At 46.4% G+C, this 26,397-nt stretch overlaps 1 protein-coding gene across 7 annotated transcripts in view; it reads left to right on the top strand.

Annotated features, from left to right (window-relative positions):
* The window catches only part of TCTN3 (tectonic family member 3), a 947,116-nt gene that overhangs the window by 58,670 nt on the left and 862,049 nt on the right, over positions 1 to 26,397 (top strand). For all 7 annotated transcript variants that reach the window (XR_013598563.1, XR_013598565.1, XR_013598564.1 and 4 more), the window contains exon 2: positions 215 to 344. Coding sequence is in view for 4 of the 7 variants with exons in the window: in XM_078652315.1 (XP_078508441.1) it covers positions 215 to 344 (130 nt within the window). In the remaining 3 variants the exon portion in view is untranslated. The remainder of the gene's footprint in view (positions 1 to 214; positions 345 to 26,397) is intronic.

Raw genomic sequence — 26,397 nt, 5'->3', positions numbered from 1 at the left:
CAAGTATGCACATTGCACTGCATGCAATTTGTGGAAATATGCAGAGTCCAGGGGTGGAGAGACTAGTGCATGTGTCTCAAGCAAATATAGATATTCTTCAGAGGTTGCACAAATGCTGTGGATTTCAAAGGAGAGACCGGTGTTGTTTTAATCTACAATGAGAAGCAGACATTTTTAATGATTGTTGTCTAACACTGCTTTTTTTTTCTCTTAGTAACAACTCTGCCGTATTGTACCTGTGATCTCTCACCTGGCACCTGTGACACTAACTGCTGCTGTGATCCCGACTGCAATTTGTCCGACCCTCTAGTGGTCTTCTCTTACTGCCTCCCAGGCAGCACAGAGTGAGTGTATGGTGCCCTGAATCATCATCACCTTACTTTATCGTTTCACCTGTTTTTTATGTGTTTATTTGTTTAAAAAAAAATAAAGTTAGACAACCTCTACAGTCATATCCTAATACATAATAATGCAGTAGCATGCGGAATATACCATATGAACTTTCTGAACAGTGTATTTGTTGGCACAAGCATGCCCATGGCGAGAGTGGCAATAGTAAACACAAATATAAAAAAACAGAACATAAAAACAAAGCAAACAAGCCCATGGGTTTGCCCCATAGGTATGAAGAAAAACCAAAGGTGATGATGGACGGAGCTTTGACAATGCAAACACTCACCCCCAGTCATCTGATCTGGGTTTAATCCATCACCGTTCTTTAGCTCACTCCGCCACCCCAGTTCAGACATGGCCATATGCAAATCAGTCTGACCCTGTGCCTCATGGGAACAGTCTAGCCCGAACTGCCAAGCCATGTCCATAGGTATGAAAGCATGACACTTGTAGGCAGGTGGGAGGGATGAGGGGGGGTCACGTGGGAACATAGAACCCCTGAGGGAACACTCAATGGAAGCCTAGTGGGGTCGAAAAAACAATTGCATGCACAAATAAGTGTATGGGACGCTAATTGTGCAACTGCGGGTGCCAGCAGTACCCACTCTGTGTTTGAGAACATTCACTGTGCCATATGTGTGCATGCACTGACATAAGTGTATTGCTCGTTGGTGTGGGCTCAAGAAGGACACACGTCATTTTTAGCTTCAGTCATAAAGGTTTCCCAACTTTCACTACCGGTGCAGGACCGCTCCTCGTGGAGCCAGCGGAGGGTATGAGCCTCTGCCCGAGTCTATGTCAACAGGTCATGGTGCCAGCGCTGTAGATCAAGCGTGATGGGTACCCGCTGCTTGAGCCAAACAAAAGCTGAATCAATAAACCTATGTAGGTTTCTGTCCCTCTTTACATGGGGGCGCAGTCTCAGCATGCAAGTAGGCGTAGGAATGAGATCATGTGCTGCCATCTCTGCCACCTCAGCAGTCACCTTATGCCAGGCAATTTGCCAAACCAAGCAATCCCACACCATGTGGTAAAACCCCACTGTCTGCAACATGCAGTGGGGACAAGCAAGGGAGAGCGTTAAAAACATGCGTTGAATGTGCTGAGGAGCAAGGTATGACTGATTGAGTAAAGCGAAACCTAGGGTTACAGGATACCTCTTTGGTTAGCTGAAGTGCCAGAGTACATCCCTTGTCTGGCAGAGGCTGTGGTAGCACTGCATTCTATCTAGCACACACACACCCTCGCATGACTGCCCCTTGCGATGACGGGCGGGGAGCTAACGGGGAGCAAATGGGATATGGGCCAGTTCACCCACAGGCCCAATACATCATCAAAATCATTGAGCAATCTCATAAAGTCAGGGAGGGTGACCTCCGCATTCTGAAGGAAAACTAAAGCGTTGTCCATGTTTAGCTATATGATGGGATGGATGCCCAGCTTTTGGACATCCCACTCCCCTGCCCGGTCACACATAGCAAGCAACAGCTTATTGTCTGCTGTAGCAGGCTGGTTGTGTCAATTTTAATGGCGTCTCAGGGGTGGCATAATACATGCTTCATCCCATGGGAGGGCTCTGGGGTACCTATACCCTGGGTACATGGTGTACCATATACTAGGGACTGATGAGGGTCCCCCAGAATCCAATATGGAGTGTATCTAAAGTACATGCATTGCAATTTAAGGGAGAAAGCAGATAGAGTGGAGTCCTGGATAGCAGGATCCCAGTCAGACTAGGCCAAAAACAGTGTGACATCAGCAAAAAAGTGGGGGTAACCATAAGTGACAGATACTATTTTCCTACAGTCCGTAGGTCTTGTTCCGGGCAGCCTGGCTAAGAGCCACTTGAATCTCCTCCAGCTGCTGGCCTCCTCGAGTGCGTCATACTGTAGGGGGTTCTCCCGAGGTGGGAAAATCCCATGAAAGAACCCAGATACACAATTCTGGGTCTGTGTATCAGGCCCCGAGTACATCCCCTGGTAGAAACCTCAGAAGGCGGTAATAATGGCCAGCTTGGAAGTAATAAGCCCACCTAATATTTATGCACAAGTAAGGTGAAGCAACATCGGCGATCTCATAGATAAAATTCCCACGGAAAGAGGCGTAAAACAGGGCTGTGTGCTTGCCCCAACCCTATTTAGTTTGTTCATCAGTGGTGCTGTGAACTGGGTCTCTGCATTTGAACATACTGCCCCATATCTCACTGCCACACCGGTTCCGATTTTAATGTTGGCAGATGACACCTTACTCATCTCCAGAACCCTGATGGGCCTTTAGAAGAAACTGGACCCATTTGCAGCCTTCTGTAAAAATCGAGGCCTAGAAATAAACCCATATAAATATAAATTTATGGGAATTAACCCCTATGGAACCTTCAGAGGCAATATGAGAATAGAAGGTGCATTGATAGAATAGACTGGGGGTGAGTGCTTGTATTGTCAACGCTCCGTCCATCATTTCCTTTGGTTTTGCATTGAGACAACTCAATTTGATTATCTGGGCATTAGACTGTCAGACTCTCTAAAATGGGGGGAGAAAATTGAGAAAAGCAAGGGAGGTCCCCATCAGCGTGCCCTTTTAACCAGTAGGAAACACAAGTCAACTGCAGGTGGGGCTGTGTCACCGGCCATAAAAATCTATTTAAGCCACAGCAGCATCGGCTGCCCTGTATGGAGCCGAGATTTGGGGATACAAAGATGCATCTAGATTAACCATTGAGGGAAATATATGTATTAAAGGCGTCCTCAATCTTCCGAAAAGCGCTCCACTGGTGCTGCTAAGATCTGATCTAGCCCTCAATCCCATCCTACTGGTATCCTCTTTAAAACCACTGCTATATTGGGTGAGGATATGGACCACCCCAGAATTAACCATCTATATAGAGAGGCACTTAGGGATCTGATGAACTGTGACACGACTATTTGCACCCCCTGGTTAAAACATGTTAAGAAGCACCTTGATTCACTTATTTTAGCAGATTTGTGGGTTAAACCGGAAGAAGTTATCAAAGGTTATAAGCTGGGAACATTAGAGAGAGCTTAACTACAGGAAATTTCTACTTCACAAATGCTCACCTAGCTTCAAGCCCTACATGGACAGGATATATTCAACAGGGGTAAAACTAGTGTATATATAGTTCCGACTCTGTTTCCTACCCCTAAGAAGCTTCACATCTAGTTGGTGTAAAACTGATGGTGTTCTGGAGAGTTACCCTTTCTGCTCGCTACTAAAGGAAACCGAGGTTCATTTCTTGCTATTCTGCCCTAGATATTCCATCCTACGAAAAAAAATTGATTTTAGCATGGTGCAAACTTAAGGGTGAAAGGCACTATTGGGAGGCAATGCGTATACTGAAAAGTGACACGAATGAGCCTTTAGTATTTGCGGTTGCTCGCTTTTCTTGGGGGGGGGCTGGACAATACGTATGAAAAGTTAAATATCTGCAAACTTGTAAATATTATTGCTGCTATGTAAATAAAATCTATGGTCTCTTGAACACAGCATGATAAGCCAAAATCTGTCCCATGAATTATTTTCAAGTTGATTTTACTGCAAGGTATTTTTTACAACCTTTTTAATACCTTTACCCTAGAATAGGATAGCTGCTGCTATTGACTAGTATGAAACGAGATAATATTTTTGTTGATTAAACCAGATCGTGTAGACTGAGCCATTCAACAAGGCGGACCACATATTGGCATAAAATAAGGCCAATATGGGGGTTTATGTTGATAGTGGTAATTGTTTTCCCTGAGGTTTACCATCATGCCCATCCTATTAATTTAATGTTATTAGAATGTTTTAATGTATTTTTCTTCTTCTCCCTTTTAACATTGTTTTTATGCTTTTTACCATCATGATGTATTTGCTGCAATTGTACTTTAATGTGTGATGCGAGCGCTAGCAGCTGTGCGTAGGGGGGGAGTGGAACAATCCAGTTTTAAATTAGGCATACAATTAAAGTCGCCTCCCAGATTCTGGGACTAAGCGGGTCCATTTAGCATGCACCTTGAGGAGTTCGGGCATAGTGAGGTTAGTTTCTTGAAGCATGCTAGAGTGTGGTTCTTTACCAAACAGGAGCCGACATTTACTGTGTTATCTGTAATAACATAGATACACTTTGAGAAGCAGGAATCGAGTTAGGAGTGGCACTTTATTCAAACACATAAGTAACAAGGGTCAAAGAGGCATCATTAATCAAGAATAAAAACACGCAATCTAGCAAATAAGAAATCACAACAGTTCAAAGAGAGAGAGAGGGAAAAATTGAATAGCAAAATGCAATGAGACAGTATAACCTTATCTAATAATAAATCAATCAGCTAGCTGGGAACATCTCTTCGTGAAAGACATGTATAAGGTGATCAATGAGTTGGTCAGTGGGCAGACCTTTTATACAATTGAAATGAGCAACTTGTGACTGCAGAATCAAAACATTAGCAGGTGCTTGACCACAGAACATAACAAAAGCTGGACATTTTATTGAAAGCCATTTGTGTCACGTCTTGGAAAATTAAGAAAGCAGAAGTAACAAAAAAAGGTACAAAAGGTCACAAATTATTTTGAGCCATGTCGGTATCTTAGTTTCCAAAGCTAGCAAAACATCAGGTTTGAAGTTGCAGTTAGTCCCCCACCTCTACTCTTAGCCCATCTTCTTCTACATGACAGATGCATCCTGTTTATCTCTTCATTATTTCAATGTACAGTAAGATGTGCATGCAGAGGATGGGCTTGGGGACTTGCTTATCAGAGAGGCTGTGATCTGAGGTTATTGACCTTCACAGGAGATATATATCTGAGATTACAGAAGGGCATGAGGCCTACTGCCTCTGTAGACACTCATGGCAGTGTGGACTAGTTAGCACAACCCTGTCAATGGGCCGGCAGAGACATATGAGACTTATGCTACAGATGTAGACAGAATGGGCCTGGGGCACTATATGATAAAACTGGACCCTGCTTCAAGCATGGCGATGTGGGTATGCCGGAGTCTGAGGTACGCATAAACACAGTAACGCTTGGCTGGAGTAGCCATTCCATGCACATTCCATGTGAGAAATTGATACTGCGGGATGTGGCAATTGGGTGTCAGGCCAAGCAAGAGTCATAGAAATGCTAAAAAGTACTAGTTATGTAGAAAGACACCTCGCCCCCACCAGCAGGGCCAGAACCCACCCATGCAAACCTTCCCTGACATTTACAGACACCCATACGAAGAGTGTACAAAACCAACAGGTTCTGTGGGAAGCAGACTCCGATCAAAACTTGTAAACAGAAACATTAACCAGCCAATCCCCACCCCCCACCCCTCCCCCTCCAGGTCAGTAACCCTAAAAGGACCTGCCCATAACATCCAAGAAACAAAATAAGGTTAAGAACACAATAACAACAGTCCGCATGGGTGTCTTGGCGGGTTGTGGCATAGTGGCAAAGGAAAGAAAAACAGGGGAGATACCCTTAAAATCAGATCAGGGACAGGGTAAGTACATACAAGAAACACAAAGGGTCCCTACTCAAAATTAATTTGCTTTAGACAGTGCTGGTGCTAAGAGTGAAATCACAAATCCATACAATCATATAATATTCAATACTAGTAAGTCAGTGCAACACAGAAAACTAATAAACTAAAATGAAACGTATAAAATGTATTTCAAAGAAATTACACAATCAAGGTTAAAAATATTTCATATGAAAATACAATTACAATTTCACAAGAAGACAGAATAGTTGACGCTGCGTTTCGATGATTAGTTATTTGTACACCTTCTTCAGGCCAGTTTTCAAAAAATTAGGACGTTTCTAGTATTCAGTTTCATTAGGCTTTTTGACAAAGCAATATGCTTAAGAATGAGGGATTGAGAATGTTCCGCTCATTAAAAATCTTCAAGTTGAAAACCCAATGATATTGGTTGTGTTCGTTGGTGCCACCGTTCTATTGTTATTCCAAAGTCCTGCATCAAAGTCTTACATCTCAGACCCTGGTGCACAACGCCCTTTGGCTCAAAGGGCTTCAACCCGCCCCCGTCGTGTGTGTCAATCCAGACTGAGACAGCTTCCCGGGCACACACACAGCCGCACCCGAGTACTTCACAGGTCTTTAACCCCTCCGCCGCGGCCGGAATTAGGCCCCTGTACGGCACATTCCGATCGCGGGCATGGTCATGACGGCTCCCGGCCGTCATCAGCACACGCCCACCGTAACTGATGACGACCGGGAGCCGTCATCAGCACCGAAGGGGTTAAAAGACCACTTACTTGTTAATGAGTCTTTGTTGTTTATTCGCTCCTTTTTTTTTTTTTAAGTTTAAAAAGCTTTATTTAGAGCAAAATAATCAATTACAAAACAGTAAGCCTTATAAAATATCCTGGGTGGGGGCGTGGCCAAGATGGCGGTTTAAACAGACGTGCTGTTCTGTCTCTCCCGTCGAAGGCCCAGCATAGCACCGGTGTTTGACCGTACTTACTTGTCGGACAACCGCAGACCTGTGCCTACAGGTGCCGGTCGTCGTGGCGGCCGCCATGAGAGCTGCATTTCGGCACACATTCGGCTCCCTGCGCTTGATTCCACGTTGCAGGGAGTGGGCCTGCAGGGGCGCGGCCTGGTCACGAGGAGGCGCAGGCCTGGAGCAGCGGCGGGCGAAAGCAGAGACCCGGGTCGGCAGGAAGCACCGCGAGCACCCGGGAGGAAGGCTAAAGAGGCGGGTTGAGCCGCCACCCCTCACAATCTAGAGAGCGTAGGGGGTTTGCCCACCCTCACGTAGCAGAGACCGCGGGCGAACTCCATGCGCGGCGGACCCCGAAGAGGTGCAGCGCCGGCCCGCCATTTTGAGCCAGCACAGTAGAGGGATGGCAATTCTGGGACCAGTTGAGAGTCCCCCGGTCCTGCCGGGACCGTCCCGCCGTACAATCTGACAGGCAAGTGACCTCCCTGGGGAGGAGCGCTGCAGTGGGTGCTAACTGCGGGGAGATGGGCGGAGATCCGCAACGGGAGGCCCGGGGCTGGGTGGTCGGCCCATGCGCAGCGCCTAAGGGGCGACGGACTTTGCGCACGCCTGGCGCCCCCAGAGAGACTTACAGACTCCCACAGAGGCTGAGCCTATAGCAGCAAGGCGGGGGCCCGCCATCTTGCGACGCAGCCTAACGGTGATTTGGAGGCACCCGCGCAGCAGGCGGCAACAAGGCAACTCACAGCTGGGTTCGCCACTGGGGCAATAAGATGCTGAGGTGCAGACGGTCACCTGCCACCCGGGGTTCAGCGGAGGAGGACTTGGCACCCTTGGGCCCTTGGACACTTGGGATAGGCCTAGGAAGTCACTACAACCCGCCAGCCCTCGACATCCGGCGTGAGGCCTAGCACTGTGGGGCAGTCTGGAGAGGAGGCATTAGGGCCATCACTACAGGAGCTGCCATTGTGGGCCACCTGGGGTGGAGACGTTGTAACCCCCAGGAATCCCCCGAGCAACATAGTACCGGAGCTGGCGAGGGACCCTGGGGCCACACATGCCAAAGGACACATAGCACGCCAACGAGGGAGTGGGGCTCACCGGTTCGGCCAGGGAGGCCAGTGAAACTCTAGCACCTGTCAGGCAAAGCCCACCGCAGGTCCCCGACCAAGGAGTATTCAGTCAGCGGTGCATCTGGGCGGGTACCGGCACCACAACGGGGGCCCTTCCTTGCTGCATCTCACCACTGGTGGGCTTGCATGAGGCCCGCCAGCGCCTGTGCCGGACTCTGGCTGGGACACAGCATGTCCTCCTCCCGAGGGCGAAGAGAGAAAACCCTCAAAGACCTATTCACGAAAGCCCAGGGCGGTCACCAAATGGGTGACACAGTAGCGGGCTCTGAGCAGTCCACACTAACGGGTGGCGAAGGTGGTGAGCCGATTACGAAAACCTTCCTGGAATCCTGGTTTGTCGCACTACGGGAGGACCTGCAAACCCTCTAACAGCACCTTACAGCAGAAATCAAAGATGTCCGCAGAGAGATGGACAGCATCGGAGAGAGGGTAGCTGAATTGGAGGAGAAGGGCGAAGGGAGAGACACGGAACTGGCGACACTCCAGCAAGAGGTTATTAAAATCCACGATCAACAAGTAGACCCACAGTTGCATCTCGAAAACCTGGAGAATCGCTCTTGTCGCCATAAAATCAGGATTCGGGGGGTGAAGACCGATGAGGAGGCAGGCGATATCTTTAAGTACACCAGAGAGCTCTTCAATCACATTCTGGGCAGGGCGCCAGACACCGACCTTCGACTGGACAGGGCAGACAGAGTGGGCCTGCCGCGCCCGGCGACAGCCCCGCCATCTGGTCTGTGTTCAGGACTTTAAAACCAAAGAAGAAATCTTACAGAAGGCCCGACAGATGCACCCCCTAACTTTTCGTGGTCAGACCCATGTCCTATACCAGGACCTGGCAGTACTCACTTTACAAAACAGGAGAATTTTCAAACCCATCTTAGCGCACATCCGACAACGCAACATCTCCTACAGCTGGGGTCACCCATTCCCCCTGGTGTTTCGCATGGATGGCAAATTTTATCAGCTGCGCTCTCTCTCGGAGGCCTGCTGCCTGCTCGGAGTGGACCTCCCTGCGGAAGAAAGCGACGATGATGGCCCTACTCAAGGCACAGAAGACGCAAAACCTCGTTGGCGACAGCAGGGTCGGTGGCGCTGCCCAAAACGACCACATCCTGCTGAAATATCACAAGGACAGAAAGCAGCCCTCGAGACCCGGCACACAGAACTAGTGAAGACACAGCCTGGCTGATACCCACTGGGCCTAATTCTCTTTTTGATGTGTTCCTCTTTTGTAGTGGCCTGTTGGCGGGGGGAGGGTTACCCTTGGCCACAACATTTCCCCCATGGTAAGTCTTTTCCGATCATCGGTGGATGATGGACTTCGATTAGATTTTTCTTATTTTCATTTTTTTGTTCTGCTCCATGCCAGAAGGATTTCAAATAGACATTTGGTTGGGGCTGTTATTTATTAGGGGTTTTGGGGTTCCTTGTCCACCCTTTTTAACTTGTAGCATAGATCTGCGCAGAAAGTGCTTCTCTGTACCACATCCGCCCTATACTCACAGGGCAATAGATTCCAGATCCCATCCATGGCCGTCCATTCTCACCTGGCTACAAGTTCCCACCACACTTAGAATACTCACCCTGAATGTGCGGGGACTTAACAATCCCGTCAAACGTAAAGCTGTCCTGTCCTGTTTAGAAAATACAGAGGCGGACATATGCTCACTCCAAGAAACGCATTTATTATCGAAAGATTGCCATCGCCTCAAATCCCATAGGTTCCCGACCCTGCTATTTTCCTCGGGCCCCACCATATCAGCTGGTGTGGCCATTCTGGTCGCCCAGCGGTTCCAGCGGGAAATTCTTCATAAGGAAGCTGAAATCAAAGGACGGCTCCTCACCTATTGTTTTGCTCTAGGGGGCTTCACGTTTACCATTGGCTTAGTTTATGGTCCTAACGAAGGGCAGAAAAAGTGTTTACACACAGTGCTCACTGAGGCGATGGCCACAACAGAACGTAGGATCCTTCTGGGGGTGACTTGAACGTTGTCTTCGATAACAACGCAGACAGATCATGTCAACGCACTACCCAGACAGGCGCATTATCCACAGCAGGTCTGACCCGACTGCACAACTTAGGCCTCATCGACATGTGGCGGTGCTTCCACCCCCATAGCCATGAATATTCTTATTATTGTAACGCGCATAAAACATATGCTAGATTAGATTATCTGATGGCATCCACGTGGAGATAGTCATAGCCTCCTTATCTGACCATGCACCAGTCATTGCAACCTTTACTCTCCCCCATGCAGCGACCCTCTCGGTTATGGCACCTCCGCAACACCCTCCTACACCGCACCGCAGTAGTAGAACAGGTAGAGCGCTCCATAAAAGACTACCTTTCTCATAACGCAAATAATGACACCTCCCTCTCCACACAATGGGCAGCACTTAAATCGGTTATACGCAGGAAACTAGTCGCCGTCTCAGCTGCAGATAATGTAGAGTGCAGGTGTAAGAGGGATGACCTTACCCAGAAAATGAAAGAACTAGAACAGATACATCAGCGAACCAGGGCACCTCGGGTCTGGCGCCAACTAAAAGCTATGCCGCAACAGCTCGCCACGCTAGATCAGGAAAGAGTAGAGTTCACAGCCCTCCGACTGCGACACGCATACTACACAGGAGGAGAAAGGTGTGGTCTCCTCCTCGCCCATAAACTACGAGAGACCCGGCAAAAGCAGGGAGTCCGGGAGATTCAACGGGGAGACGGGCGGCGAGTGTCCGAAGATTCTGAGATCGCTGAGGCGTTCGGGACTTTTACGCCCGCCTTTATGCCAGCTCCCCTCTGTCTTTCGCGGATGGTGCCACCTTTCTCGCGTCCGACGGCTTTCCCACCCTGACGATGTCCCACGCAGATCACCTGGACAGCGACATCAGGATAGAAGAGATCATTGCAGCTATTTCGCTGCTCAAACCCGCCAAGGCCCCTGGGCCCGACGGCTTTTCCACCATATTTTATAGAACGTTCTGTACCCTGTTGGCACTAGTGTTAACTAAGCTTTTTAACTCGTTTGCTGAACCCGGAGCGATCCCGGCAGAAATGCTTGGAGCTTCCATAGTGGTCATCCCGAAATCATGAAAGGACAAGACCACCTGTGGAGCCTATCGCCCATATCCCTCCTCAACATTGATCTCAAGTTATACACTGGGATATTGACTGCTCGCCTCTCACCGTACATGCCAGGGCTGATTGACCAGGCAGGCTTTATTCCCCAGCGTCAGACAAGTGACAATATAAAATGGGTCCTTCACCTTATTGTGAAGGCCTCCCGGACACAAGGGGAGTACATGATGCTCACTATCGATGCCGAGAAGGCCTTCGAGCAGGTCCATTGGCCATACTTAGAACAGGTCCTTGCTTGGTTGGGTTTGGGGGAGAAGTTTCGGACTTACAACCTCAACTGCTATAAGTTCCAATAGCTACAGTTCGGGTCAATGACCACACGTTATCTTGATTCCCTTTAGAGAGAAGCACGCGACAGGGCCGCCCCCTGTCACCACTCCTCTTTGCATTTTATATGGAGCCGCTGGCCCACCGCCTCCGTACTCACCCAGAGATCACAGGGATCAATTTCGGCGGCTACACGCACACGGTCAGCCTGTATGCTGTCGACGTCCTGATCTCATTATTGAACCCACTCCTAGCATTACGAGCATGCCTTGCAGAACTAGAAGTCTTCTTGCTGGCATCCGGGTTTAAGGTGAACATGGTAAATCGGTTACACTTGACCTCTCCCTTGCGCCCTCTACTCGCGCGCATCTCCAGGACCGCCATTCCATTCAATGGGCAGTCGACGCAATTCTATACCTGGGGATTCAGCTAGCTCCCTCCATATCAGATACGGTTGCCATCAATTAAGCATAGCTGCGGCAGAAAATCCGTAAGGAACTGACCCAATGGAAGCACTATCCGCTCTCCTGGCTCTGTAAAATAGCAGCAGTTAAGATGACCATCCTCCCTCAGATTTTTTACCTGTTCCACACCTTACCTCTTCGACCCCCATCGGGGTGGATATAACAGACACAATTCGAACTTGCACAATGTATTTGGAATGGCCGCAAACATAGGATGAAGCAGGCACTGATGATGCTCCCCCCGGAGAGAGGGGGTCTTGGTATCCCCGATCTCCTTCTTTACTTCCAAGCGTGTCAGCTGCGCCACCTTGTTGAGTGGAGATGGCTGGAGTCGGAGAAGCACTGATTATTTCAGGAACAGGCAGTGGCTGCCAGACCCCTACAGAGAATCCCCTTCCTCCAGAGAACACATAGACCACCCAACCTATATGCGTCCCATATTACCCGGGTCATTCTTCAAACGTCGGACCATACTAACACTAAACACAATTTCACCACCTTTCCCTCGACACTTACCCCATTGTTTGAGAACCCTGACTTCCAGCCGGCATGGACGCAGCAGCCTTTCTCGGTGGAGATCCTCAGAATGTCGCTCGTTGGGCCACCTATTCAATGTGGACGGAATTATACCGTTCCACCTGCTCAAATTGGACTATGGGCTCCCTGAAACTGAAAGGCTCCGATATGGTCCAATTCGACACTGGGTCCTTCACACCCAGGTGAAGCCATTCGCCAGTAGGCTCCTGTCCACTTACGAGAAGTGGCTTATCACCCGCACCTCTGACAAAAACTCACCTTGGACCTATACATAATGCTATTAGCCCGAAATACGCACTTGTACAGCGCTAGCCGCGCAAGGTGGAAAAGGGACCTGGTCGAATACAAGGAATGGGAGGGGGTATATTACAGTGCCCGCCACTCGGCGTATCACATGGGGCTGACCGAAGCCCTTACCAGATTAGTTACCTAATGGTATTATACCCCGGAACGGCTTCACTCCACAGATCCCACTCAGGAAGCTACCTGCTGGCGGGGTTGCGGGAAGCTGGGCACAGTAGTACACCTGCTATGGGACTGTACACACATCCATTCATAAAGGGGGTGGTGATGGACAGAGTATCTGAATTAAGCAGAACACTCCTACCCAGTCAAAAGATCAGGGCTTGATCCATCACCGTTTTTTAGCTCCCTGCACCATCCCAGCTCAGAACCTGGCTACATGCAAATTAGTCTGACCCTGGCCCAGTGCATCATGGGAACAGGGCAGACCAAACTACCAAGCCAATTCTTTACTGGAAAGGAAACAAGCTTCCGGGGACCGGTTTCTGGCATTACAGCCGTCTTCGGCCCGGCTTGCTTGAATCCTGATGGTGCAGTGAGCAAGGGACTCAAATCTGAGCATACCCTTCCACACTTGTGGTGGCCAAAACGATTCATAAAGGGGGTGGTGATGGACAGAGTATCTGAATTAAGCAGAACACTCCTACCCAGTCAAAAGATCAGGGCTTGATCCATCACCGTTTTTTAGCTCCCTGCACCATCCCAGCTCAGAACCTGGCTACATGCAAATTAGTCTGACCCTGGCCCAGTGCATCATGGGAACAGGGAGACCAAACTACCAAGCCAATTCTTTACTGGAAAGGAAACAAGCTTCCGGGGACCGGTTTCTGGCATTACAGCCCTCTTCGGCCCGGCTTGCTTGAATCCTGATGGTGCAGTGAGCAAGGGACTCGCATCTGAGCATACCCTTCCACACTTGTGGTGGCCAAAACGATTCATAAGGGGGTGGTGATGGACAGAGTATCTGAATTAAGCAGAACACTCCTACCCAGTCAAAAGATCAGGGCTTGATCCATCACCGTTTTTTAGCTCCCTGCACCATCCCAGCTCAGAACCTGGCTACATGCAAATTAGTCTGACCCTGGCCCAGTGCATCATGGGAACAGGGCAGACCAAACTAGCAAGCCAATTCTTTACTGGAAAGGAAACAAGCTTCCGGGGACCGGTTTCTGGCATTACAGCCGTCTTCGGCCCGGCTTGCTTGAATCCTGATGGTGCAGTGAGCAAGGGACTCACATCTGAGCATACCCTTCCACACTTGTGGTGGCCAAAACGATTCATAAAGGGGGTGGTGATGGACAGAGTATCTGAATTAAGCAGAACACTCCTACCCAGTCAAAAGATCAGGGCTTGATCCATCACCGTTTTTTAGCTCCCTGCACCATCCCAGCTCAGAACCTGGCTACATGCAAATTAGTCTGACCCTGGCCCAGTGCATCATGGGAACAGGGCAGACCAAACTACCAAGCCAATTCTTTACTGGAAAGGAAACAAGCTTCCGGGGACCGGTTTCTGGCATTACAGCCGTCTTCGGCCCGGCTTGCTTGAATCCTGATGGTGCAGTGAGCAAGGGACTCACATCTGAGCATACCCTTCCACACTTGTGGTGGCCAAAACGATTCATAAAGGGGGTGGTGATGGACAGAGTATCTGAATTAAGCAGAACACTCCTACCCAGTCAAAAGATCAGGGCTTGATCCATCACCGTTTTTTAGCTCCCTGCACCATCCCAGCTCAGAACCTGGCTACATGCAAATTAGTCTGACCCTGGCCCAGTGCATCATGGGAACAGGGCAGACCAAACTACCAAGCCAATTCTTTACTGGAAAGGAAACAAGCTTCCGGGGACCGGTTTCTGGCATTACAGCCGTCTTCGGCCCGGCTTGCTTGAATCCTGATGGTGCAGTGAGCAAGGGACTCACATCTGAGCATACCCTTCCACACTTGTGGTGGCCAAAACGATTCATAAAGGGGGTGGTGATGGACAGAGTATCTGAATTAAGCAGAACACTCCTACCCAGTCAAAAGATCAGGGCTTGATCCATCACCGTTTTTTAGCTCCCTGCACCATCCCAGCTCAGAACCTGGCTACATGCAAATTAGTCTGACCCTGGCCCAGTGCATCATGGGAACAGGGCAGACCAAACTACCAAGCCAATTCTTTACTGGAAAGGAAACAAGCTTCCGGGGACCGGTTTCTGGCATTACAGCCGTCTTCGGCCCGGCTTGCTTGAATCCTGATGGTGCAGTGAGCAAGGGACTCACATCTGAGCATACCCTTCCACACTTGTGGTGGCCAAAACGATTCATAATGGGGGTGATGATGGACAGAGTATCTGAATTAAGCAGAACACTCCTACCCAGTCAAAAGATCAGGGCTTGATCCATCACCGTTTTTTAGCTCCCTGCACCATCCCAGCTCAGAACCTGGCTACATGCAAATTAGTCTGACCCTGGCCCAGTGCATCATGGGAACAGGGCAGACCAAACTACCAAGCCAATTCTTTACTGGAAAGGAAACAAGCTTCCGGGGACCGGTTTCTGGCATTACAGCCGTCTTCGGCCCGGCTTGCTTGAATCCTGATGGTGCAGTGAGCAAGGGACTCACATCTGAGCATACCCTTCCACACTTGTGGTGGCCAAAACGATTCATAAAGGGGGTGGTGATGGACAGAGTATCTGAATTAAGCAGAACACTCCTACCCAGTCAAAAGATCAGGGCTTGATCCATCACCGTTTTTTAGCTCCCTGCACCATCCCAGCTCAGAACCTGGCTACATGCAAATTAGTCTGACCCTGGCCCAGTGCATCATGGGAACAGGGCAGACCAAACTACCAAGCCAATTCTTTACTGGAAAGTAAACAAGCTTCCGGGGACCGGTTTCTGGCATTACAGCCGTCTTCGGCCCGGCTTGCTTGAATCCTGATGGTGCAGTGAGCAAGGGACTCACATCTGAGCATACCCTTCCACACTTGTGGTTGCCAAAACGATTCATAAAGGGGGTGGTGATGGACAGAGTATCTGAATTAAGCAGAACACTCCTACCCAGTCAAAAGATCAGGGCTTGATCCATCACCGTTTTTTAGCTCCCTGCACCATCCCAGCTCAGAACCTGGCTACATGCAAATTAGTCTGACCCTGGCCCAGTGCATCATGGGAACAGGGCAGACCAAACTACCAAGCCAATTCTTTACTGGAAAGGAAACAAGCTTCCGGGGACCGGTTTCTGGCATTACAGCCGTCTTCGGCCCGGCTTGCTTGAATCCTGATGGTGCAGTGAGCAAGGGACTCACATCTGAGCATACCCTTCCACACTTGTGGTGGCCAAAACGATTCATAAAGGGGGTGGTGATGGTCAGAGTATCTGAATTAAGCAGAACACTCCTACCCAGTCAAAAGATCAGGGCTTGATCCATCACCGTTTTTTAGCTCCCTGCACCATCCCAGCTCAGAACCTGGCTACATGCAAATTAGTCTGACCCTGGCCCAGTGCATCATGGGAACAGGGCAGACCAAACTACCAAGCCAATTCTTTACTGGAAAGGAAACAAGCTTCCGGGGACCGGTTTCTGGCATTACAGCCGTCTTCGGCCCGGATTGCTTGAATCCTGATGGTGCAGTGAGCAAGGGACTCCCATCTGAGCATACCCTTCCACACTTGTGGTGGCCAAAACGATTCATAAAGGGGGTGGTGATGGACAGAGTATCTGAATTAAGCAGAACACTCCTACCCAGTCAAAAGATCAGGGCTTGATCCATCACCGTTTTTTAGCTCCCTGCACCATCCCAGCTCAGAACCTGGCTACATGCAAATTAGTCTGACCCTGGCCCAGTGCATCATGGGAACAGGGCAGACCAAACTACCAAGCCAATTCTTTACTGGAAAGGAAACAAGCTTCCGGGGACCGGTTTCTGGCATTACAGCCGTCTTCGGCCCGGCTTGCTTGAATCCTGATGGTGCAGTGAGCAAGGGACTCACATCTGAGCATACCCTTCCACACTTGTGGTGGCCAAAACGATTCATAAAGGGGGTGGTGATGGACAGAGTATCTGAATTAAGCAGAACACTCCTACCCAGTCAAAAGACCAGGGCTTGATCCATCACCGTTTTTTAGCTCCCTCCAGCCTAAGCGTGGAAGGTTATACTCAGACATGAGTCCCTTGCTCATTGCACCATCAGGATTCAAGCAAGCCGGGCCGAAGACGGCTGTAATGCCAGAAACCGGTCCCCTGAAGCTTGTTTCCTTCCCAGTGTAAGAATTGGCTTTTGTAGTCTGGTCTGCCCTGTTCCCATGATGCACTGGGCCAGGGACAGACTAATTTGCATACAGCCAGGTTCTGAAACTGGGACGGTGCAATGAGCTAAAAAACGGTGTTGGATCTAGCCCTGATCTCTTGACTGGGTGAGAGTATTCTGCTTAATTCAGAGACTCTGTCCCTCACCACCCCTTGTTGTAAATATTTTTGTCCACCCTAAGCGTGGAAGGTTATACTCAGACATGAGTCCCTTGCTCATTGCACCATCAGGATTCAAGCAAGCCGGGCCGAAGACGGCTGTAATGCCAGAAACCGGTCCCCGGAAGCTTGTTTCCTTCCCAGTGTAAGAATTGGCTTTTGTAGTCTGGTCTGCCCTGTTCCCATGATGCACTGGGCCAGGGACAGACTAATTTGCATACAGCCAGGTTCTGAAACTGGGATGGTGCAATGAGCTAAAAAACGGTGTTGGATCTAGCCCTGATCTCTTGACTGGGTGAGAGTATTCTGCTTAATTCAGAGACTCTGTCCCTCACCACCCCTTGTTGTAAATATTTTTGTCCACCCTAAGCGTGGAAGGTTATACTCAGACATGAGTCCCTTGCTCATTGCACCATCAGGATTCAAGCAAGCCGGGCCGAAGACGGCTGTAATGCCAGAAACCGGTCCCCGGAAGCTTGTTTCCTTCCCAGTGTAAGAATTGGCTTTTGTAGTCTGGTCTGCCCTGTTCCCATGATGCACTGGGCCAGGGACAGACTCATTTGCATACAGCCAGGTTCTGAAACTGGGATGGTGCAATGAGCTAAAAAACGGTGTTGGATCTAGCCCTGATCTCTTGACTGGGTGAGAGTATTCTGCTTAATTCAGAGACTCTGTCCCTCACCACCCCTTGTTGTAAATATGTACACACATCCAGGCATACTGGAATCAGGTACTGGATGAGGTAGACAAACACCTAGACACGCAAATACCATGCCTCCCAGCTTATGTCCTTCTGGGCCTCCCAAACCCCTTGACTTATCCACTCAAATCCCGACGAGGCCGGCTGATGGCAATAGCGCTGGGTTCGGCAGTACAAAACATACTAACACATTGGCGCACCTCACAACCCCTACTTTCACAGGCTGGGTGCACCGTTTATGGCATGTCCTGGGGATGGAGAAGCTGATGTTGACAATTGCAGGGACGGGTTCCATGTTTGATGAGCTTTGGCAACCCTTTTTGTCCCTTCTTTCCTCCGGGTTCAGGGAAATCACCTGTCCAAGGTACCTCCGCCTCCTGAGGCTCTCTGATCCTCAAAGGGCCGGGAAGTAAGGACCATGTTCCAACTACGAGACTCAAGCACTGAATATATTCATTTTCTTGGTGGACAAGGGACGGGGTGGGGGTGGGAGAGGGTTTACAATAGGTTTCTTTTACATTTTATGTCATGTTTCATCTAATTCTATTATGCCCTTCGTCTGCTACGGTCACCCAGCTATGACTGTATTAAATGAGAAAATGGCTGCGATTCAGCTCTTGCAAAACTGAACGTATTGTATGTTGTAAATTCAGTAAAAGATTTAAACCATAAAATATCCTGGAATAGGTAACAAACAAATATGAAGGGCAAACTAAACTGAATAAAAAGCTGTTTAAATTTTTTACAATATGAAAGGGAGGAAAAGGGGGAAAGGGTATAACATAAGTCAATAACTGAAGATCGAGTTACAATGCATATTAATAATCAATGAAGAAGTAATTAATGCACCAATAAGTAATAATAAAAACTAATATACAGTAAAAGGTAGAGAAATAGCATCTTACGGAGGTCTAAAATTTTCAGAACTTCTTTTTTCTACAACTTTATTTAAATAAGTGGTTAATGGCAAGCAATATAAATCTCTATTAATAAGTAGATTATGAGAAGAAGCAAAAGCACTATCTAATCTATGATAAATGGCAAAGGTTATTCCACCATGCCTTAACTGAGAGTTTAGTTAAAGATTTCCTGTGTAATGTGATTTGCTGAATGGCCAAAGCTAACATAAGATCAAGTAATCTTTTTTCCTATGAAGATAGAGCCAAAGACTCTATTAAACTACCTGCTAAAAGGATAACATTAGTCAGGGGTAGGTATAAGTTAAACGTTTTAGAAATAAGAGAGCCAATATCCACCCAGAAGGAGGCTACAGTGAGACATAAGAATAAAAGATTAAACAAGTCAGTAGAAGGGGAGTTGCATGTCCAGCAAGAGTCATTATTTGTAGGAGAAAATGTAGCTATTGAGACAGGAGTGAAATACAGTCGATGATGAAGAAAAAGCATAGATTGAGTAGTAGAAGCAGACCTAGAAATTTTTAATGATCTTGCCCAAATCTTATTCCAGAAATCAATGCTCCAAGTACAGCCCAAATCAGTTTCCCAAGCAAGCTCCAAATTTGTTTTAGAAGAAGAAGGGTCCGGAGAGGAAAGATATTTATAGATCAAAGAAGCCTTTCTAAACAGCAACAATAATTTAAAAAAAGGATCAGTTAAGTGCTGGGAACCTTCGGAGGGGAGAGAATAGAAGATGTCTAGAATGATTCCCATGAGAGTTGAGAACTTCTGCCAGAAGGAGCGTGTACAATTAAAGGAAATTTGAAATTGAGGAAAGGAACAATGAGTCAAACCATTAAACATGTCTCAAAGGAGCAAGCAATATTTTTTCCATTTTAACCCACAAAGGAGTATAAGGTGTGTCGACTGTAAGAAGCCATTTTGGAGGCATGTTTCAAACAAAAAGCTGTATGATAAAGTTGAAAGTCAGGAAACTTCACACCACCATCCGCTTTTTATTTCTTGAGGGCTTTCAAGGCAATTCTAGATTTCTTATTATGCCAGAAAAAGTTTGATAAAAAAGAGTCAAGTTTTTTGAAGTATGTAGAAGGGATATGGGCGGGAATCATTGAGAGCACATATAATAAAATAGGGGTGATCACCTTTCCAGGATGTACGAAGCACAGGCTGTAAAATTGTAGATCGCCACCCTGTAATTGATCTGCATTCTTTTTTTTATTTTTTATGACAAATTGTTTTCTACTTGCTAATTTTTATATGACCAATCTGTATTTCAATGTATGTATGTATTACACATCATGGATGGATTTTGTTATACATTCTACTCTTGTAAATATTGTGCTATGCATCTTAATGGGCGGAGGTTTTCCCATTCACCCTTTTAAAATGTTTTTATACTTTTATGATATTGTATATCGAATAAAGTTATATACGATCATTTTGACTGCCCCACCATGAGAGAAAAAGAGGATTCTAGGATGAAAGAAGGCTAGACACACGGTTAAAGGTTTCCTTCGTATTGAGTTTAACCGAATTTGATGGAGTTGTTAAAACAAATTCTTAAGTATTTATATTTAGAGTTGTTCCAACGAAAACCAGTCAAATCAAATGATGTTTAAGACAGAATTTGGTTATGGGCATGATTTTTGTCTTCTCGGGGTTGATTTTATTACCAAAAACCAAAGAAAAATCTGAAAACTCTTGCAAAAGAGAGGGAATAGAGGTTTCAGGGTTAGAAATAAAAAGCAAAATATCATCTGCGTAAGTTGACAATTTCAAGTGGGAATCTCCATAAGCAAAACCTGAAATAGAGGAATTTTGACGAATACGAGACAAGAAGGGTTCAATAGATAGAATAAAAAGAGGGGCTAGGGGACAACCTTGGTGAACACCCTGTTGCAATGGAAAAAAATATGAGATAAGGCCATTGACTAAAACAGAGGCAGTAGGAGATGAGTAAAAGAAATAAGGGGAATACACTTGGGGCCAAAACCATGCCAGGACAGATTTTAAATAAAGAAGAACAAACAACTCGATCGAAAGCCTTCCCCGTGTCGACAGTAATTGCGGCAAGCGAATAAGAGAGTGTGGATAATTGATTCAGGACATTAAAAAATATTCGAGAATTATCGGAGGTTATCTGCCTTTCACAAAGACACATTGTTCTGGATTGATAAGGGTATGTAAAGGAGTTTTAGATGTAAGGCAAGCAATTTAGCGAAAATTTTATAACCTACGTTTACAAGGGAAATTGGGCAGTAATTCTTATAAAACATTGGATCACGACCTTCCTTATGAATTAAACAAATATTAGCCTCTAAAAACGTACCCTCTGCTTTGCCAGTATTGTAAAAGTGCTGGAAGAGGTGAAGCAGTTTGGTAGTAATACATTTGAGAAGCGTAAATAAAATTCTACCATAAATACATCTGGACCAGGAGTCTTCTGTTTTTTAGGTGAATTAAGGGATTTAACTATTTCTATAGTCAAAAAGTCAGATTCAAGAGCATCGAAATCGAGATTTCCACGAGGAGAAGGGGTAACTTGGGCAAGATAATTATCAATCAAAGAAGGAGAAGCAATGGATTCCGGCATGTATAAGGCCTTATAAAATTTCACAAACCCTCCCAATATATCCTTTTCTTTATAAAGGTGTTTCACTTCTGGAGTTTGAATAGAATCCATTGACATACGTTCCTTTAGGATTTTAAGGTAATTAGCTAAATGCTTAGCATTTTCATTTTGTCCGCCATAATAGCGGGCACTGCTACGTGAGAGAATAGATGCAGCATCGTCAGTGGTTATTTTGTTAAAATCTAATTTGAACAAATATGTTCTTGTAAGTTAGGATCAGATGCGGAAGAATAGAATTGATTTTCTAATCGTTTAATATTAGCTAGTAGGGATTTATGTTGAGCAAGGGATTTTTTTCTTTTTCTTGAAGACAAAATTGATAATAAAACCCCGAGCTGCAGCTTTAAACGCGTCCCATATCAATGTAGGAGATTAATTGGTATCGTGATTAAAGAAAAAAAAATCTTCAGCAAAAGAATTCAAGGAAGAAAAAAAACTGGGTCTTGTGAGAGAAAGTTATTAAATCTGAATCAAGAAGATCTGGGCTGTGGTTGGAGCAAATCAAAATTTGCAACCACCGGGGCGTGATCAGAAATCACAATGCGTTCTATTGAAGAGGAAATCAGATTTTGAGATAACTATTTAGAAAGAAAAATGTAGTCTAACCGTGCAAGTGAGCCATGATGGGGGGAGAAAAAGGAGAATTCTGTTACTTCTGAGTTACATAGACTCCAAGCATCAATAAGGTGTGATTGAGAAATGGTGTTGTGGAATTGTTTGTGAGTTTTATGGGGATTAATACAATCCTGGGATTTACGGTGTATAAACGGATCTACAATTTGGTTGCAATCACCTCCTAAAACAAAAGGTCCATCTTTACACTGTATACATTTTTTTGTAATGTTAGGCCAAAAGGAATAGTCTGGTTGAGTCGGACCATAAACATTAAAAACAGTCAACAAAATATTGTTAATAAGTAGCTTAACTAATAACCATCTACCTTCCGAATCTTTCTCCTGAGAGACAACAGAACACTTTAACCATTTGTGACAAAGGATAATTACACCATTGTTCTTATTAGAGGTAGGCAAAGCAAGAACTAAACCCACCCAACTCAGTTTAAGTTTCAAAGCCTCTACTTCTGTTAAGTGAGTCTCTTGTAAAAGGACTACGTCCGGATCATAGGAGGGTAAATGAGAAATAATTCTCTGCCTTTTAATAGAGTTAATAAAAGCTTTCACATTCCAGGATATAACCCTGAAAGAAGATCAATTGAACCATATATAAAACAATACGGTCAACAGTAATGAAGTCAGAGAAATGGAAGATTGAAAGAACAGGGACGGAAATATGGAGAGAGGATAGGAAAGAAGAAAAAGAGAAGAGAAAAGGGAAAAATAGAAAAGACAATAAGAGAAGTCCGTACATGTCAACCATTGAAGAGCAGGAAATATATAGTTACAATGCAGGTAAAGAAAAAGGGATTGACGACTGTAATACGTACATTTAAGGGGGAACTAGAAGAAAATTACAAGGGGTGGAGACACACAAGTGAAGACGGCACATCCAATCAGGAGGAACAAACCACAACAGGGAGGTATATAAAACAAGCAGGAAACGGATACATAAGGATATACCAAAGATACATTCTGTGAGAAGATAAAAACAGAAGATAAAAAAGAAGAGTACCATGTTGGAAAAAAGATACAACAAACAGATATCCACAAACAACCTGCAAGGGAAAATATCAAATGAGGTTACATACATTAACCATGTTACAAAGAGATAAGTCAAGGTATCGAAGTTGCAGAAGAAGGACCAGCGACTTCCATCCGCATTGTGGAATGAGATTGGATGAATTTCCTCAAGTCTGCCGGGTCTTCAAAGGTAGAGGTTTTGTTTTGAAAAGTGACCTTAAATAAGCATGGATGAAATAACCAATATTTTGCGCCCAATGTGCGTAGAGCAGGACGACGGTCAAGAAAACCCTTTCGACGTTTAGCATTTGTTGAAGAAACATCCTGTGAAATGAATAACTTGGAACCAGACCAAGTAAGATGTTTTTTAGCTTTAGCGGCGTTCAAAACTTGTAAGAGGTCAGGAAATTTCAAAAGCAGAAAAATGACACCCCGTGGTTTCGAAGGAGTTGATATAGAATCAAACGAGGCCGTTGAATACTTAGGTTTGTAGATGGAGGAAGATCCTGAAGCTTTGGACAACAGGTGGTGAAGGAATGAACAGGGTCATCGCCCTCCCGGCCCTCCTGAAGTCCATATAATCGAAGATTATTGCGCCTGTGTCTATTCTCAAGATTTTCAGCAGATTTCTTCAACAGGAGGACCTCCTTCTCTAAGTTAACAACCTTGACAGACATGTCATGTAACACTCCAACTTGTTGTTCCACCGTAGAAATACGAGATTCCATAGACGACAATTTAGTGTCCAAGGCTTGCAGACGAGAGTTAATTTCCTCAATAAATGGATGTAAGGCACATATTTCATCCAATACAGTGTCCAAGGATACCAGAGACACAAACTTTGGCGGAGAAGGAGGATCCTGTTTAAGACGCTTGGTGGCAGAGGATGGCGTTTACAATTTGATTGAAGAAATTGGCGAAGCCAATGACCTAGAAGAGTTAGATTGCACCATCTTGCCAGTGGTTTGTAAAGATAAATTAGTATGAGATGAGCAAGTCCCAGGAGCATCAATAGTAGACTTTTTATTGATAAAAAGTAATTTCTTACTCCTTCCCATAAGCAAAGAGCAGAGTAATAATCCAGAAGGATGCAGGAAGCCAGGAGAAGAACTCTTCAATGCAGAGAAAACTATTGTTATCTGTGTTTAAAAAGCAAAAAAGCAGCACACAAGGATTAAAATTCAACTTGCGCAAAAACATCCAAATTAAACAACTATAGAAGTCCGCTGGTCAAAAATGACAGATAAAAACAAATAAACCATGACTATGCAAGAAAATACATAGTAAGGAGAATTATGTTGGAGTTTCCTTCAAATATAATAAGGTTGAGGTAAAAAAGAAACACCATTGCAGGATAAACAAAATGGCAGCCAAAACTGAGGAGATGAGTAGTTTCAGAATATCTCCAGGCAGGAGAAGAAAAACCTATAAATTAGTCAGGGAGTCTTCCGATGACAGCAGAGCACCTTTTCAAGTGCAGAAAGGGGCCGGAAGTGCATAAATCACTGCAGCGTCTCCCGTTGCGGAACGGAGCTCTCCGTCAGGCGGCCATCTTGGTTTGTGCCGAGCTCGCACTCTTATGCACTCCTTCTTTGAGCCCCTGCATCTCCACTCTGCCTGTTGCTGAAAGAATTACCCCCCTCCGAATTTTTTTTCCTAGCCTCCCCCCCCCGAAATTTGGCTCTAGTTGCGCCTCTGCTCAGACCCCAGAGGTTTAGGAAAAGTGCTGGCCACACTCCTATAGCAGGATCGGGCCGCTCTCCATGCAGTGCCTGGGATCCAGGGCGCGGTCCAAAATGCGGGGATGCCCCTACGGAGACGTCCAGACCCCTCTTGAGTGGCAGAGCTAACAGTGGGGGTTGGTCCATTCAGCCAGATGGCAGAATGAGACCCCAGCTGCCTGTAGCCTCTCCTTCGCCGGCCCTTCAAAATGCCCCAGCACCGTCTAGCAGGCCTGGAGCATGAGCGTGACGCAGGCCTCCAAGACCAGGACCCACCAGTTCTTGACATCTAAAGGCCCGGAGTTAGCCCGGGGCAGTCACAGCACACCCTGGTGTGTACTGGACACTCAGCAGGTGGTAATTGCCACATCAGAAGGCCAACTCCGCATATTAATTAGGACATTGATGGGGCTTGGCACAGAGTACCTCAGCAAGCGTCTGCTGCTGCCGCCATCTTTATCCATTCACCTGTTAATAGCATTATTAGTAATCTGTCATTCCTCTTCAGATTCTGAGGGTAGTGTGATAGGTCTTGAAGACGTATGAACAATCTTGGCTGCACCATACGCCTACTGATGTAACCCACAATATATACCCCGCCGGACTAAGGAGAATTCACTGATTTAGAGGATACATTGGAAGAACATACACAAGAAGTCTTAATGTTAGGACTCCGTCTGCAGTGTTTTGTTTAATCGAAGCACAGTGCAAAGACTAGTTTCCATTGATGAGACTGATTAATGTAAGCATTGCTGCCGGTTTGGAAGCAGAGTAGCATGTTGGCTTGATATTTCCGGTAGTATAGAGAAAGAATTACAGACACAATTTGTGTGCAGCTGCTTTTTAAAAGCGTCCGCATCAATTATGGCTTTTTTTCGATTTTAAGATAATGGACTCACACCACTGAGTTGTCCTACACATCACATACATTTGAAGCTTCGATCACAATATAAGATTTGAAGCAATGTTTCTGGACATCAATTCCTGTGAAAAACTCCACACCACAATTAAGAGCCTAAATACCAATTCCAAGTCCTGAAGAGAATCCCGGATTTGTTAGGTATTCGAAATGCGTCAGGTTTGAGTATGGGGGACTGTTGATGGGGTGGTCCATGAGGAATGTTAAATAATATTTCCCTCAGCAGCTTCTGGCAACACCCACAAGTAGGTTAGGTATCCCCATCCTCTCACAGGCAGGACAGGAAACATGGGTTGTGAAAATGAGTAACTGTCCCACTGGTGTTAACACCTTCCATGCTGGTGACGGAACTGCTCCGTCACCAGCCTCGGTCGCGCTGTGCTGGTGACGGAGCGGTTCCGTCACAGCCGCCACGCCTGCGCGGCGCATTCTATTGAGCTGGCGGGGCCGTGATGGAACCGCTCCGTCACGAGCACGGAAGCGCCGCGCGGCGCCCCCCTCCCCCTAGCGCTGCTGCGGAACTGCCGCCGCAGCGAAGCTGTTAATATGAATGTAGGACTGGTTTCATTCAGGCTGGCACACAAGAGTTATTGATGTTTTTCTTGTGATTATGGTTTTGTTGTTATTATTTGTTTGCAAAAACGTTCCATATATTATTATTTTTTCTGCACTAGGTAAATGTTGTATATAGTTCTATTTCAAACGTTTTTGAATTGTGTGATTTACTAATGTGGTGTTT

Source organism: Lissotriton helveticus, chromosome 7, assembly GCF_964261635.1.
Source record: "Lissotriton helveticus chromosome 7, aLisHel1.1, whole genome shotgun sequence".
Taxonomy (NCBI): Eukaryota; Metazoa; Chordata; class Amphibia; order Caudata; family Salamandridae; genus Lissotriton; species Lissotriton helveticus.
The sequence above is the reverse complement of the archived record's forward strand: the minus strand, read 5'-3'. Positions and strand labels throughout refer to the sequence as shown.